This window comes from Puma concolor, chromosome C2 (assembly GCF_028749965.1).
Source record: "Puma concolor isolate L17-30 chromosome C2, mPumCon1.1.hap2, whole genome shotgun sequence".
In the NCBI taxonomy this organism is placed as follows: domain Eukaryota; kingdom Metazoa; phylum Chordata; class Mammalia; order Carnivora; family Felidae; genus Puma; species Puma concolor.
This window is the reverse complement of record NC_141675.1, coordinates 32,289,985-32,305,620: the sequence shown is the minus strand read 5'-3', so window position 1 is coordinate 32,305,620 and position 15,636 is coordinate 32,289,985. Positions and strand designations below refer to the sequence as shown.

General features: G+C 34.0%; 1 protein-coding gene across 5 annotated transcripts in view; it reads left to right on the top strand.

Moving 5' to 3' along the window:
- Positions 1 to 15,636, top strand: part of STAG1 (STAG1 cohesin complex component) — a 404,176-nt gene that overhangs the window by 364,667 nt on the left and 23,873 nt on the right. For all 5 annotated transcript variants that reach the window (XM_025913742.2, XM_086674339.1, XM_086674341.1 and 2 more), the window contains 6 exons: positions 856 to 948; positions 3,246 to 3,420; positions 5,316 to 5,455; positions 8,120 to 8,221; positions 11,921 to 12,069; positions 12,794 to 12,922. In XM_025913742.2, the coding sequence (XP_025769527.1) occupies positions 856 to 948; positions 3,246 to 3,420; positions 5,316 to 5,455; positions 8,120 to 8,221; positions 11,921 to 12,069; positions 12,794 to 12,922 (788 nt within the window). The remainder of the gene's footprint in view (positions 1 to 855; positions 949 to 3,245; positions 3,421 to 5,315; positions 5,456 to 8,119; positions 8,222 to 11,920; positions 12,070 to 12,793; positions 12,923 to 15,636) is intronic.

Here is a 15,636-nt window from a genome sequence, read left to right as displayed (position 1 = left end):
TTCCTCATTAGTGAGAATATGAGCTCTGATATCAGACAATCCTGGCTTCAAACTCTTGCTAATAATGACTACTACCAATCAATATAAATGTTAGATTATGTAACACTAAGCCCTCAAACCAGTGCCTGACACATTTAGGTGCTTGATAAATTTAAATTTCCTTTTATACTTTTTAAATGTTTCACATTGAATATTATATGGCCATCTAATTAAATCCTGTTTACTCATTCAATTTTAAATTAAAGCCCATCCTTTTATAAAAGTCCCTCCAGCTCAGCTCTCTCTGCTACAGTTAGAGGTAGAGGTAGTACAAAAAAAAAAAAAAAATTGAACATTTAATTACTCTGTGATTAGCCTAATTCCCTGCTAGGATGTTAACCCCTTGAGGGCAAGGACACTTTTTTAAAATTATTTTTTCTCAAAAAACATTTAGTTTTCTTCCCTTGACATTTTGCAGAGTGCTGAGAATATGGGGGAAATTAAGTGCACATTTGTTGCTTAATGATTTTTTTTCAGTGTGCTGCTCTGCCCCCTCACCTTACTACCAACTAGTATGTATTTTGGAATGTCTAACAATTTTAATATTAACCCAAGTAAACCATATTTATAAAGGAAAACATGTTGGAGGAAATCATACTGAGCATTCCATAGCTAAATAGAATTGAGTGTTTGGGATTATGCCCCTTCCATTAGGATAACTAGGAAATAACTATATGATTTGGTTCCCAACAATAAATTTGGTTTTATGAATTTCCTTAACAGTAAGTCAATTGGCTATTTCCATTTATTATTTCTTACGGATCAGGTTTATAGGATATTGTAATTCATGTTTGCAAATTTGAATGTGTCTTACAGGAGGATTTGTTGGTATTGAGGAAAACAGTGAAATCCTTTTTGGCTGTTTGCCAACAGTGCCTATCTAATGTTAATACTCCAGTGAAGGAACAGGTAAGAAATTATCAGTTAAGAGCTCTCAGTAAAAATAACTAAATTCATTGAAGAACAGTAAGAAGATGTAAATTTTTTATGACAGTTCTTAACATACAGATCTATCCCTAACATTTATGGAACCTGGGACAAAAATATGGATGTCTGAATATTTAACTTAACAAAGCAAGCTAACAGATTTGTTTTATGTCTTTTTATCTAGACAAATACACTATCATAATGACCTGGTTCCATAATTCCTGATTCCTGGGACTTCTATCCCAAAACTGGGAGGGTTGAAGCTGGCCTGTGGTCCACCCTCCTCTGACCTTACCCTCTTCTCATCACACCAGGAAGAACTTCTCACACATGCATGTAAACACTTCAGCCCATAAATCCAAACTGTCAACATTATCCCCTCAAACAGCCACCCTGAGACCTGGAGTACACACACAAATGATATAGTCTCCCCAGAGAAGAGGGCTGTGCAGGCTTTGATAGCAGAATCAGGTCTCTTAGGGCAAGGAATCCCTGAGTCCCTGTACTTGGATAGTAGGAGTGCAGGTGGATATATCCCACTGGTTTAGCAGACTCCTCAATCCTTGGGAAGGGCAGCACAGCCCAAAGAGGGTCAAAGCAGAGCCCGAGGCAGTACTGTTTCCATGAAGCGATTTTTTAAAACTGTTTAATTATACTATTCTTCTGGTAAGTACTTTTATATACTGTTTTATATAAAAACTTCTGTATACTGTTTTATATAAAAGAATACTTTTTTCCATATTGTTCTTTTCATCGTAATGTTGGACTAGAAAATGTCTAGTTAATTAGAATACTGTAGTACTCACATTTTGCTATCCCTTCTAAGTAGGTTATCACATCTATTAGTTATCTATTAAGTTATCAGCATCTAACTTAAATGGGAACAGAGATGGTCTTCTCTAAACCTTACTCTCTAAACCTGCTGAACCCCATCAGTGAGTGCTGTCTAAAACTACCTAGCTTAGGACATTTAAACCAAAAATTCATTGTTTGTGCATCATCATTGGTGATGTCCAAAACTGTGGCCTGCCTCTCCCTCTGCCTCTGCCCCTGCCCTCTGCCCTCTGCCTTGCCCTCACCCTCTCCCTCCCCCTCTCCCTCCCCCTGGATTCTCCCTCTCCCTCTCCCTCTCTCTTTCTCTCTCTCTATATATCCATCCCCCTGGATTCTCTTCATGCTCCCCTTTTCAAGTGGCTCTTTCTGAATATCTTTAGACATTTAGTAGTTCATGGTGGTGTAGTCAGAGCATGAACTGCCATGATTCTTGCTGGAGGTAGACAGCCAAGTATGCACTCATCTCCAAATACATACCAAAATTGTGTTTTCCCATAGAAATCAATATTTAGAACAGGGTAAGTGAATTGTTTTGAGTTACCAGAGCCCTCGATTATCCTACAACAAAATCATTCAGTTACAGTAAACTGATAACACAGACTCATTTCATACCATCCATTAAATAGGGCAAATTTGACAACATTATCATACTGTTTCTTTAGGAAATGTATTGAAAATTCCCTTATGTGATTAAACTTGTGGCAAGCTTTCATATAGTGATTTTTATGTGAATGGTCTTAAATTCAATTTTAAACCTACTGAAAGATTTTTTTTTTTAAGTTTATTTTTGAGAGAGAGAGAAAGAGCACAAGCTGAGGAGGGGCAGAGAGAGAGGGAGACACAGAATGTGAAGCAGGCTCCAGGCTCTGAGCTGTCAGCAGAGCCTGATGCAGGGCTCAGACCCATGAACCATGAGATCATGACCTGAGCTGAAGTCAGACACTTAACCAACTGAGCCACCCAGGCGCCCCCACGTTAGATTTTTTTAAAGCAGAATCCTTAAATAGTAGCTTTAAGATTTAGAGTACTGCATTGTAATTTGTTGAATAATACAGTTTGTCTTAAGATTTATGCTTATTATTTGATTAAGAAGTGTATGATTGATTTCTGTCCTCTGTCATAATTTATTCTGTTCATTTTGTATTTCCACAATTAGCTTTAAGTCATTTTTCTTAACTTCAAGTCAAAATCTCTTAACTGTTTTGAGTTAATACAGCTATGTAAAAGAAATAGATTATGTTTAGGGAGGAAAAGTCTTAAATGGGACTAGTATTTAATGAGAAAAAGTATATTCAATAAGTTTGGAAATTAAAACTACTCAGTTTCTGTTATGGTATTGTTAATGAAGTACATTTAATTTAGTATGTTTTCATTAACATTGATCTCTAGTTATAGTTATATTTATATATTACATTACTGATGAATTAATTCCCTTTGCATTCTAGGCATTCATGTTACTCTGTGATCTTCTGATGATATTTAGCCACCAATTAATGACAGGTGGCAGGGAAGGCCTCCAGCCTTTGGTGTTTAATCCAGATACTGGACTCCAGTCTGAACTCCTCAGTTTTGTGATGGATCATGTTTTCATTGACCAAGACGAAGAGAACCAGAGCATGGGTATTTGTAGTTATTATCTCATCAATATAATATTGATTTTTTTTTTTAACCGATCACAAAAGATACTAGGAAAAAATTCAAATTCAGTCCTAAAAAGTACTAGCATTTCTCTCTTTTAAAAAAGAGTTAATGCATTCATGTGGTTCAGGAACCAACAAGAATAAAAATGTACACAGTGAAAGTCTCCCTTCTTTAGAATAGTACCCCAGAGGTCTTTCCCTGTCACTACATACAGAGCTTCTTTATTCTTTTTCCAACAGCTATAGCATAATTATTCGTTATAGCATAATTTATGTCATCTGTCTCCTATTGATTGATGTTAGGCTACTTTCCAATCTTTTTTTTCTAATGTTTATTCATTTTTTGAGAGGGAGAGAGTGTGCATGAGCGTGTGAGCGGAGGAGGGGCAGAGAGAGGGAGACAGAATCTGAAGCAGGCTCCAGGCTCTGAACTGTCAGCACAGAGCCCAACATGGGGCTCAAAGTCACTAACTGCGAGATCATGACCTGAGCTAAAGTTGGACACTTAACAGACTGAGCCACCCAGGCACCCCTAGTTTTCAATCTTCTGCTTATTATAAATTATACTACAGTAAATGTGTACATTTGTCATTTCCCACATGTGCAAAATGTATATATAGGATAGATATGTTCCTAATTGAACTATGTCCAGGTTCACAATTTCTCTAAAGGAAAGCATCCAAGTTCCTTTCTATTCCTGAGAATCACCATATATTTCTTAACAAAATGTAACTGTAAGGTATTAAGTGCTAAAAGACTGTTATCAAACCTTACCAGTCAAAATTATGCTAAACCTGCATAATGATAACATAGCATAATTAGGCTGACTATAAATAAATGTTATATAGGATATTTGTGAAATAGATTATTTCAGCTGTTTAAGATCTGTATATCTAATCTGCAGATCTGTCTGGTGCTATTAGAGTGTTCTTTACTCAACAGAACATTTTAGAAAATACTCAGTTGTGAAACAAAATCTCTAGAGTCCATTTTAATCACAGGAGATAAAATTTACCTACTACTTGTTTTAAGCAAAAATATTTCCAACTTCTTGAAGCCTTGGTGCTTCACAGCAGGAGTAATTAATGGAAAGGGAAGAGAAAAGTTGAGTAAGTTCTTTTCTGAATGTATACATGTGAAGAAGGAAAGAAAGAACACTCTCCAAATATGGGCAGGCCAAGACATAGGAGCATCAGTACAGAGCCTAAAACAAACATTAACATGTGAACATCTGGAGCCTTATGAAGAAATTTTTTCAGGGATCAAAGATAAGCCAGTGGGACCTGAGAATTAAAAAACTGAGGAAGAAACACTTCTCATTTGGAAAGTATTTGATAGTAAGCTTTGTTTTAAAAAATGTATATATGCATAAATGTTTTGCAAAATGTATAATGTAACCATGTTTAGGACAAGCACTGAAAACTAACACCTCCATATATTTCCATTACTCCCCGCATATTTCTTTCTAAAAGAAAACTTTTTCTCTATGTCTTAAACATTTCCAGAAATTTCTTCTCTGTTAAAATATAGCTAATAGCATGTAATTGAAATTAGAAGAGATAGCATCTTCAAGATTGACAGACAACAGTATTATTAGGATAAAAATATCAGAAAAAGAATTTATATATGATTTGCTTATCTTACGCAGTCTTTGCTGTGACAGTCTCTTGGAAGTAGGAACCTTGGTACCTACTAAATGTATAATCAGTGCAACTAAATATACCACCCTAAAATAATCACAATTTTTATCTTATCTAAAACTGAATGGTACTACTTGTAAAGTTATAAGCCAGTGTTTGATTATACAGATTGTCTATTTTGTTTTGCCTTGTATAAAGGGCCAAAGTTCATAACGAATTTATTTTCTGTGGTTAGAGGGTGATGAAGAAGATGAAGCTAATAAAATTGAGGCCTTACATAAAAGAAGGAATCTACTTGCTGCCTTCAGCAAACTTATCATTTATGATATTGTTGACATGCATGCAGCTGCAGACATCTTTAAACACTACATGAAGGTATAGTTTCATATCCTTATTTTTCTCCTTCCATCTCAGTGGCAGAGAAATTTGCAATTAAAATGAAAAGATGAGAACAGAAGCTAAAATTCACAGCTTTTACCTATGTATTGTTGATGATTTTCTGATATATTTAAAGTTTCTCTCTTTTATAGAAGTATAAGCTTTTTGTCAGTCTGTTCCATTATATCAACCCCATAATGTGGGAGATCTTCACATTTATGGGAAGAACACCTTTTTGTTTCCATGAAGCTTTATAGACTCTCTTGATAACATGGAAGAAACCTAATCTCTCTTCCTTATGACATCTCTTCAAGACATTTTTATAAGTATGCCTACTATATACCATGCTGCCTGCCAGGCACTGAAGTTATAAAGATTTTCTTTAATTCCATTCTAAAGTAGTCTAAAGGCAAAAAGACTGTCAACAATTAGACAATTGCATTATATAGTATAACCAAGGTATGTATAGGGGTTCCTGGAAATATATAAAACAGACAATATATGTTTCTTTATATATTCTAAAGAAATATAAGGGTTAATGGAAATTGCTTAGAGGTGACTTCGGAACTAAGTCTAAGACACTAAGCATAAATTAGTAAGCAAAGAAATAGTGGGAGGACTTGTGGGCAGATTGAACTTCATGTACAGACAAAGGAATGTGAATTCTTTGTGGGAAGTGCAAGTAATTTGATGTGACAACATAGATTGCTTATGAAAGTGGAGCAAGAGATAAGATTTAAAGAAGGTGTCATTAGTGACTGTATGCTGTGTGAGAAGCTTGAATTTTTTTCCTCAGGGTGGTAAGGAAACGCTGAAGGGTTTTAAACCATTCTTCATATGATAGGATTTTGGTAGGTACTCACCTTCCTGGCTATTTGCTTTCCTTAAGCTCCATTTTGTTCCCGACCCTCTAAAAAAGCATTGCTCAGAAATCTTTATGACAGGCAGACTTCTCAGTTTATGTGTTTTTACCTTGTTCTCCTGACACAGATAGTGTTTTGTTTTGCGCATGTTCAGAATATTGTGTGTGCCATTGATCCACTTGCATCTTTATCCATGTTTAGTTATGTATGGTCCAGTTCTAGGTAGGATAAATAGTAATTAATTCATCATATTTTGCTGAACAACTGCCGTGTGACCAACACTGTGTCGATAGCCAGAGATTTAAATAAAACATGATTTCTGCACTAAGGAGCTTACAGGTTAATAGGGAAGCTGAAATACAAGCATAATATAATGTAACATGGTAATAATGAGTGGCTGCCTTTGTTCTGTGCAATTTATATATGAGATACTCTTCTGAGGCTCTTTCATAATGTTTGTTGTTTACAGTAATCCTGTCATTTACAGATAAGGAAATTAAGGCTCAAAGAGGTTAAGTAACTTTCCATGGTCACATAACTATTATAAATAGCAAAAACTGGAATTTGATTCTAGGTTTGTCTAGCTTCCAAGCTTAGCTCTTCCCACTAGACCATAAAACCTCAGCACAATTATTGTAGTGGTAGATGTACAAATTACAAAGCAAACACAGGATATAGAGAGAGACCTAAGTGAAAGGAGTCTGAGATGGCTTCCTAGCATAATATCTAAACATTATGTTTGGATGGATAAATATAAGTATACCATGGTTTTTCCTTTTCATCCCTTTATAATACTGTATTGATTTCAAGAAATGAGCCTTATCCAAAATTTATTATCATCCTTAGCAATTGTTGTGCTTCTCATTAAAAGCTGTAATCTTTTTGAGAGTATTCTGATAGTTATTTACTAGTCTTTGTTATATACCCTTAGGTATGTATATATAGCTTTTTGCCCCAGTTCTCTGTATGACCATTACAAATCTGAATTTATTAGAGATCTCCCTGTTTAACCACTTTAGTGTATTATTGTATCTTTCTCTTTTTTTGCACTTTATATCATGGACGCATAGCCATCGTTTTTGTAAATTATAAAAATCCAGTTGCTAAGCTAATATATTACTTTTTCACATAAGTTGTAGGTTTTTAAGCTTTCACTTGGAAATAACATCCAGATTTAATGGCTTTAAATAAGGGTTTTTTAAATTATTTACTCACAAGGAAAATTTTTTAAATCCTATATCAAAAAACTGAATTATAAGGAAATTAGATTTTTCTCAGTCACTATCGAACAAGTTATTGTTTTTATTTTTTATAATAGTAACATACACACATGTGGTGGTGACAGGGAATGAGATACAACACAAAAGTATTTAAAGTTAAGTCTGTGACCCTAATCTGCCCTTCCCACTTATTTAGGCTCACTCCCCAGAGGTAAGCAGTTTTAATTGTTCTGGTTTAGTTCTTTGCTAAGTTTCTACCAAAGTTCTGTTTGTTGATTTGTTACCTTTTAAGTGATGTCTATTGAATCTGTATTACAGAGAATAAGGAATTTTGTTTACCTATCTTCCTCTTCTACAATTCCCGGTTTTCAGTTTTATCGTTAACTTTCACTGTTTCTTAATCTTAAATATCAAATGTGTATTCCTTTAACTTTAGACAATATCTTTTGTCTCTCATTATGTTTAAGATGAAGAAATTAAACATCTCTGAACTCCCCCTTCCATTTTTTTCACCAATCTACTTTGTCTCATGAAATTTCAATAATTTTAAAGCTGTATTTTCTTTCTTTTTCTCATAGTATTACAATGACTATGGTGATATTATTAAGGAAACACTGAGTAAAACCAGACAGATTGATAAAATTCAGTGTGCCAAGACCCTCATTCTCAGTTTACAGCAGGTAAGAAATCTAAAGGAAAGAGGTAAAGGTTAGAATTAATGTTACTGAGCACTTTTATGTGCTTAGTATGTACTAGGTATATTTTACCTCACTTAAACTAGGTCATTGTTTAAGTAATAATAAGTAGTAATCAGTACATTACTATGGATACTTTCTGGTACAAAAACATGTGTTATCTGTCTTTTCTTTTGGAAGATAGTCTTATAGTACACATTTCAAATAATGAAATCCTAAAGTGATCTACTCTTGGACCAGATGAAATGCAAATGGATATTTTAAAAAGTACTCATCTAAAAAGAAAAATACATAAATATTTTTTTAACATATTTAATGAAGAAAGGGCAAGAATAGTATTCAAATAATGAAATTGGTCACATATATAAATCAGAGTCCCTAATAAATGCCTCATGAATTAATACAGAGATTTCAGGGGGTAGGTGGGGCCTTAGGTTTGTGTATGTAAACTTTAAATACATTTATATGTCAACCAGCCCTATGAACAAAGTTAAAAAACAAATGACAGGTTGGGGGAAATATTTTCAATCATACATAATAAATCCTACAAATCAATAACAAAAACACATTCCTTAGAAAAGTGAGCAAGGGATATGAAAAGTTACTTTTCAGAAGAGAAATCTTATAAAACAATAACCCTATGAAAAGAGGCATAACTTCATTAAGGGATGCCTGGGTGGCTCAGTTGGTTAAGTGTCTGACTTTGGCTCAGGTCATGATCTCGCGTTCTGTGGGTTTGAGCCCCGTGATGGGCTCTGTGCTGACAGCCCAGGGCCTGGAGCCTGCTTCAGATTCTGTGTCTCCCCCACATTCACGCTTTGTCTCTGTCTCTCAAAAATAAATAAAACATTAAAAAAATTTTTTTTAAATAATTGATGAAATACGAATTGAAACAAAGAGATATTTATCACTGATGAACAGATTAGCATGAATTTAAATCATTGTTAATACCAACAGTTGATATAGATGTAGAGAAAAAGGGTCTTTTGTGAAAGAAATTGCTATTGCCAGGGCACCTGGGTGGCTCAGTTGTCAGTTAAGTGTCCGACTCTTGATTTCAGTCCAGGTCGTGATTTCACAATTCGTGAGTTTGAGCCCCACATGACTGTCAACATAGAGCCCGCTTGGGATTCTCTCTCTCTGCCCCTCCCGTGCTCTCTCTCTGTCTCTCTCTAAAAATAAATGAAGTAAACTTAAAAAAAAATTTTAAGAAAATTCTATTGCCTTCTTGAAATACAATTTTGCAGAATATATCAAACTTGAAGATAAATACTCCTTTGAAAAGTCACTTTTTGCTGCTAGGTGTCTTTAGAGGTACATGCAGGTACACACAAAGGTATGTATGTAAAATATGTTTTATTGTAGCAGTCTATAATATTGAAAGATTGGAGATTCAGCAGAAGATTGGTTAAAGTGTGAAACTCTGAAGTAGCTAAAAGTTTTAAGACAAAATATTAAGTGAAAAATAGCAAGTTTTGGAGAAAGGGGAAGCTTCATGCACTGTTGGTGGAAATCCAAACTGGTACAGCCACTCTGGAAAACAGTATGGAGGTTCCTCAAAAAGTTAAAAATAAAACTGTCCAATACCCAGCAATTGCACTACTAGGTATTTACCCAAAGAATACAAAAATACTAATTGAAAGAGACACGCACATTCAAAGAGGTACACACACACACACACACACAAAAATATACAATGGAATATTCCTTAGCCATAAAAAAGAGTGAAATCTTGTCATTTGCAGCAGTGTGGATGGAGCTAGAGACCATCATGCTAAGCGAAACAAGTCAGAGAGACACCCCATATGATTTCTCTCATGTGGAATTTAAGAAACAAAACAGATTCTTAACAGAGAACAAACTGAGGGTTGATGGAGGGGAGGTAGGTGGGGGGATGGCTTAAATGGGTGATGGGTAGTAAGGAGGGCACTCGTGATGGGCACTGGGTGTTGTATGTAAGTGATGAATCCCTAAATTCTACACCTAAAATTAATATTACGCCCTCTGTTAGCTAACTGGAATTTAAATAAAAACTTGAAAAAACGGGAAAAAACGGAGCAAGTTTCAGGACAAAATATATAGAATAGTACCATTTATATTAGAAGTTTTGTGTATGTGATATATTGGTGTGTCTAAACTAGTCTAGAAAACCTTGAAACTTTAACATAAATTACCTTTGGAGAGAAAAATGATATTTAATGGGACAGAGGAAGGAGAACTTTTATTTTTATATTACTTGAATTTTGCACAGAGATATATTTTTTGTATTCATTTTAAGTATACATTTTAAAATTTAAGGCTATTGTGTACAACCATTTCTGAAAACATTTTGAAGTTTAAAAATTTATAAGTAATTATCTGTAAATAAATTTGAAAATCTTTTGAAGACCTGCTGTTTCTAGTCATGGCACTCTGTTGGTGAAGAAAATGAGAAGGTGGACAACATAATTACTAGAAGAGCCATTTCAATGGAATAGTATGATTAGAGTGAACTGAGAGATTGGGAGTGAGGAAGTGAAGAAAAACATTGTAAACAATCCTTTTTAGGATCTTTGCCATAAAGAGAATCAAAACGATGTGTTACTAGCTGACATAGGAGATAGAGTTAAGTTATGGTTTTTTTTTTTTTTTTTTTTTAATGTTGGTTTCTTTTTAAGATGCATGCAGGTAGTAGAGAAGGAATAGTTAAGGATGCAGGACAGAGCAGTAAGCATGAGAGCAAAATTGCTAAATAGGTAAAATGGAGTGAGATCTAGTAAATAAGTAGGAAGTGGCTTTAGATGAAAGCCTGGACTATTCATATCTTGTAGGGAAGACAGATATGTATAGATAAATTTAAGTGTCTGACCTTGGTGGTAGAACAATGATAGCTTTTATATTCTTTAGTACTCCAGATTTATTTCGTTGTTGTTATTTTGATACAATATGTGCAATCTGTGTGTAATTTATAAAATCCCTCCACCCAGCTTAAGAACCTTTTTGTATATTTTGTTGGTGGGTAGGAAAAATCACCCCATATATCCAAATGTCTTTTTTTTACATAGTGTTCTTGTCTAAAGATATAATCAGTGAAAAAAACCAACGTTCTGAACCCTATATATCATATATTGCCATCCTTATGAAACAACAAAAAGAACACGTAAATGTTTATGAATATAAAGTATATTTCTATAAACATATTTCTTTTCCCCCAGCCTAAAATATATTATTTTTTTGTTAAAAAGAAATAAATTCCTAGGGCACCTGGGTGGCTCAGTCGGTTAAGTGTCAACTCTTGCTTTTGGCTCAGGTCATGACCTCCCAGTTTCATGAGTTCAAGCCTCACGTCAAGCTCTGCTCTGGCAGCATGGGCTGTATGAGCCTGTGTGGGTTTCTCTGTCTCTGCCCCTTCCCCACACGTGCTGTCTCTGTCTCTTGCAAAATAAATAAATAAACTTAAAAAAAAAAAAAAAAAAGAAATTCCTGTTCACATTTAATCACAAAAGTAGCATGAAAATGAGCTCAAGAAATTAGTAATGGTAGATGACTTGGAGAAGGGGAACAGTGTGACTACGGTTAAATATAAGGAGGGAAATTTTACCATGCGCCTTTTAAATATTTTTAAATTATATTACCTATTCTAATAATAAATGAAATAAATATTTCTTAGCTATAGATTTTTTCCTCTTTTTTTCTTTCAACCAGTTGTTTAATGAACTTGTCCAAGAGCAAGGTCCCAATCTAGATAGGACATCTGCCCATGTCAGTGGCATTAAAGAACTGGCACGTCGTTTTGCCCTTACGTTCGGACTGGATCAGATCAAGACACGAGAAGCAGTTGCCACACTTCACAAGTGAGTGAGCTGAATAAACCCTTTATGTTATAAAGATTTTAGTTTTACTGGAATTTAACTGAAATAAATGTTATTTGGCCCATTTTTAAAGTGACAAATGATAGAATTTTTAAGTTACAATAACTTCAGAGGTTGTGTCATCTAGTTATTCTCAACTAGGAGGGCCTTTTGAATTTGAAAAATACTTCAACTGTCTATTTTTTCATTTATAAAGAATAGAAAGTAAAATTTAACAAAATATCTGGTCAGTCAGTGAGAAAATGTTATAGGAGACATGGGTTTAAAAACACTGTACTAATTTGGTCCACCTTATTTCATAACTAAAAACTGAATGACAGAAAATGTTAAATACCTTACGTTTAAATACCTCATATAGCTGCTTGGTCCCGTGACCCAACTCTGAGAACCAAAGTTTCTGACAGTCTAATGCCCTTTCCAGGGTATTGTGTTACCCCTATAAGATACATACAGGAATTGAGCTTTGTGGTTATGCAGCTATTTTTTATATTATTTGCTACAACTCATACTTTTCTACTGTAAATAATAGAATACTAGTAGGTATATATGTCATACAAGTTAACATTGTTTTGCCCTTCAAATTTATCGGATTTTACTTCCTTCAGTGATGATTTTCCTGCCTTTCCAACTACTTTGAAATTCTAACCCATTCAGAGAACTACACTACTTATCTGGAAAAATAAGAAGTTATTTTCTTTTACTTCAGGGATGGCATAGAGTTTGCCTTTAAATACCAAAATCAGAAAGGACAAGAATATCCCCCTCCTAATCTGGCTTTCCTGGAAGTATTAAGTGAATTTTCTTCTAAACTTCTTCGACAGGACAAAAAGACTGTGTAAGTTACTTTCATCATGATACCCTTGTAATTTTAAATGTTTTATTTTTTGGAAAAATGTTAGTCATCTAGATATAATTACTGTTGATAACATATGCTCTGATTGTTTTAAGGAACCATAGTTTTCTTTCAAGCATCTATATAATTGTTCTTTCACTGTTCACCTTTAGTACTCTAGAATTTGCAAGATTAAATTGAGTAAGTGGGCAATGATTTCTTTTCTTATTCCACAATTCAAAGAAGTAGGAACATTGGCTTAGCCATTGTGTAACCCTTTCTTTTTTCCCTCTTACATTAATTATATTTTAGTTTTACAGTTGACTCTTGAACAACATGGGTTAGGGGTGCAGACCTCCTCACAATCAAAAATCGTGTTTTAACTTTTTTTTAATTTAAAATAAAAGGGTATTTATTAAATTTTAAATTTCACACTTTTTTAATGTTATTTTTTATTACTTAAGTATAGTCGACATATGATATTATGTTAGTTTCAGGTATATAATATAGTGACTCAGGAATTCTATACATAACACAGTGCTCACCATGGTAAATTTAGTAACTGTCATCATACAACATTATTACAGTATTATTGACTATACTCTCTATGCTGTACTGTGTAACTTTTGACTTCCCAAAAACTTAACTATTTGTAGCCTATTAATGACTAGAAGCCTTACCGATAATAGTTAACATCTTTCATATGTTATATATATTTTATGCTTTCTTATAATAAAGTAAGCTAGAGAAAAGAAAATGTTAAAGTCATAAGAGAAAATATATTTATGGTATGTAGTGTATTTATTGAAAAAAAATCCACATTTAAGTGGACGTGCACAATTCAAATCCATGTTCAAAGGTAAACTGAATTTTTTATTTGACTTGGTCCAAGAAGATTGATTTCTTTTTCTATTTTTTATTTTTGATAACTGATAATAGTTTAAAGAAGTAGTATATGCAGTTTTCATAAAAAATATTGATGGGATACTGAATTTTATGAATTTGGTAGAAAGGTATATCAGTTGTAATAATGTTAAATGAACAGAAATTTGGAGAGACAGTTAAAAATCATATGAATATGACTGATAATTCTAAGGAGAGATGCCGACTTCATTTGGTCAAAAAAGATTTATTAAACAATATGGTCAGGTACTGTTGTATAACTGTTATTCTAGTATGGCCAGGCAGCGAACAATACAAAGTTTCTAATGTAAGGGGGACACAACATAACATAGGAACAAGAGTCTTAGGCACTGAAATAGAATAATATGATAGAGAATGAGTGATGTTGGGTATTTGGGGGGGGGGGGCAGGGGGGTGGTTAGTTTGAAAACTTATTTATTCTAGGCATTTACAGATATACATTTTCCTCTGAGCATTACTTTAGTTGCATCTTACAGATTATGATATGTTGCATTTATATTTTCATTCATCTCCGTGACTTTCTCATTTTCTTTGTGATGTATTCTTTTATCTTAGTTATTAAGGAGTATTTTATTTAATTTCCACATATTTGTGAATTTCCAAATTTTCCTTCCATTATTGATTTCTCATTTCATTACATTGTGGTTAGAGAATATGCATTTTTTTAATTAATTTTTTTAATGTTTTATTCATTTTTTTGAGAGAAAGAGACACAGTGTGCAGGGGAGGGGCAGAGAGAGAGGGAGACACAGATTCTGAAACAGGCTCCAGGCTCTGAGCTGCCGGCACGAACTGTAAGATCATGACCTGAGCCGAAGTTGGACGCTTAACCAACTGAGCCACCCACATGCCCCGAGAACATGCTTTGTATAATTTAATCCTTTCAAATTTATTCAGGCTTGTTTTATAGACCAATATATGGTCTGTTCTAGAGAATGTTCCATATGTACTTCAGGAGAATATGTATTCTTCTGCTGGTGTTCAGTGGTGTTGAGGTATCTGTTAGGTCAGGTGGCATATGGTTGGTTTTGTTTTTTTTTTTAATAGCGTTGTTCAAGTCTTCTATTTCTTTGTTAATATTTTGTCTAGTTCTATCCATTATTGAGGGTGGGGTATTGAAGTCTCCTCAACTATTACTGAATTGTTATTTTTCCTTTCAAATTTGTCGATTTTTTGCTTCATGCCTTTTGAGGATAGCTCTTTTGTTAGGTGTATTTATGTGTATACTTGTGCCTTCCTGATGGATTGACTCTTAAATAGCATTATAAAATGTCATTCCCTGGCTCTAGTAACTTTTGTCTTAAAATTCTATTTTGTCTGATACTAATATAACCACTCCATTTGTATTTTATTTACTGTTTGCATGGTATACTTTTTTTCCATCCTTTCACTTTCTGGCTTTTTGTCTTTGAATGTAAACTCTGCTTCTTATAGATAGCGTGTAGTTTGATCATGTTTTGGGTTGTTTTTTTTTTTTTTTTCTCTAAGTAGGCTTCACACCCAGCACAGAGCCCACTGTGGGGATCGAACAAGACTTGAGCTGAGATCAAGAGTCAGACACTTCACTTTCTGCCATTATACTGTTTGCTTCTATAGATCTATTTTTGCTATTTCCTCCCTTATTGCCTTTTTTATATATTTTTTAAAATTATTTTTTAATTTACATCCAAGTTAGCATATAGTGCAACAATGATTTCAAGAGTAGATTCCTTAATGCCCTTACCCATTTAGCCCATCCCCCCTCCCACAATCCCTCCAGCAACCCTGTTTGTTCTCTATATTTAAGAGTCTCT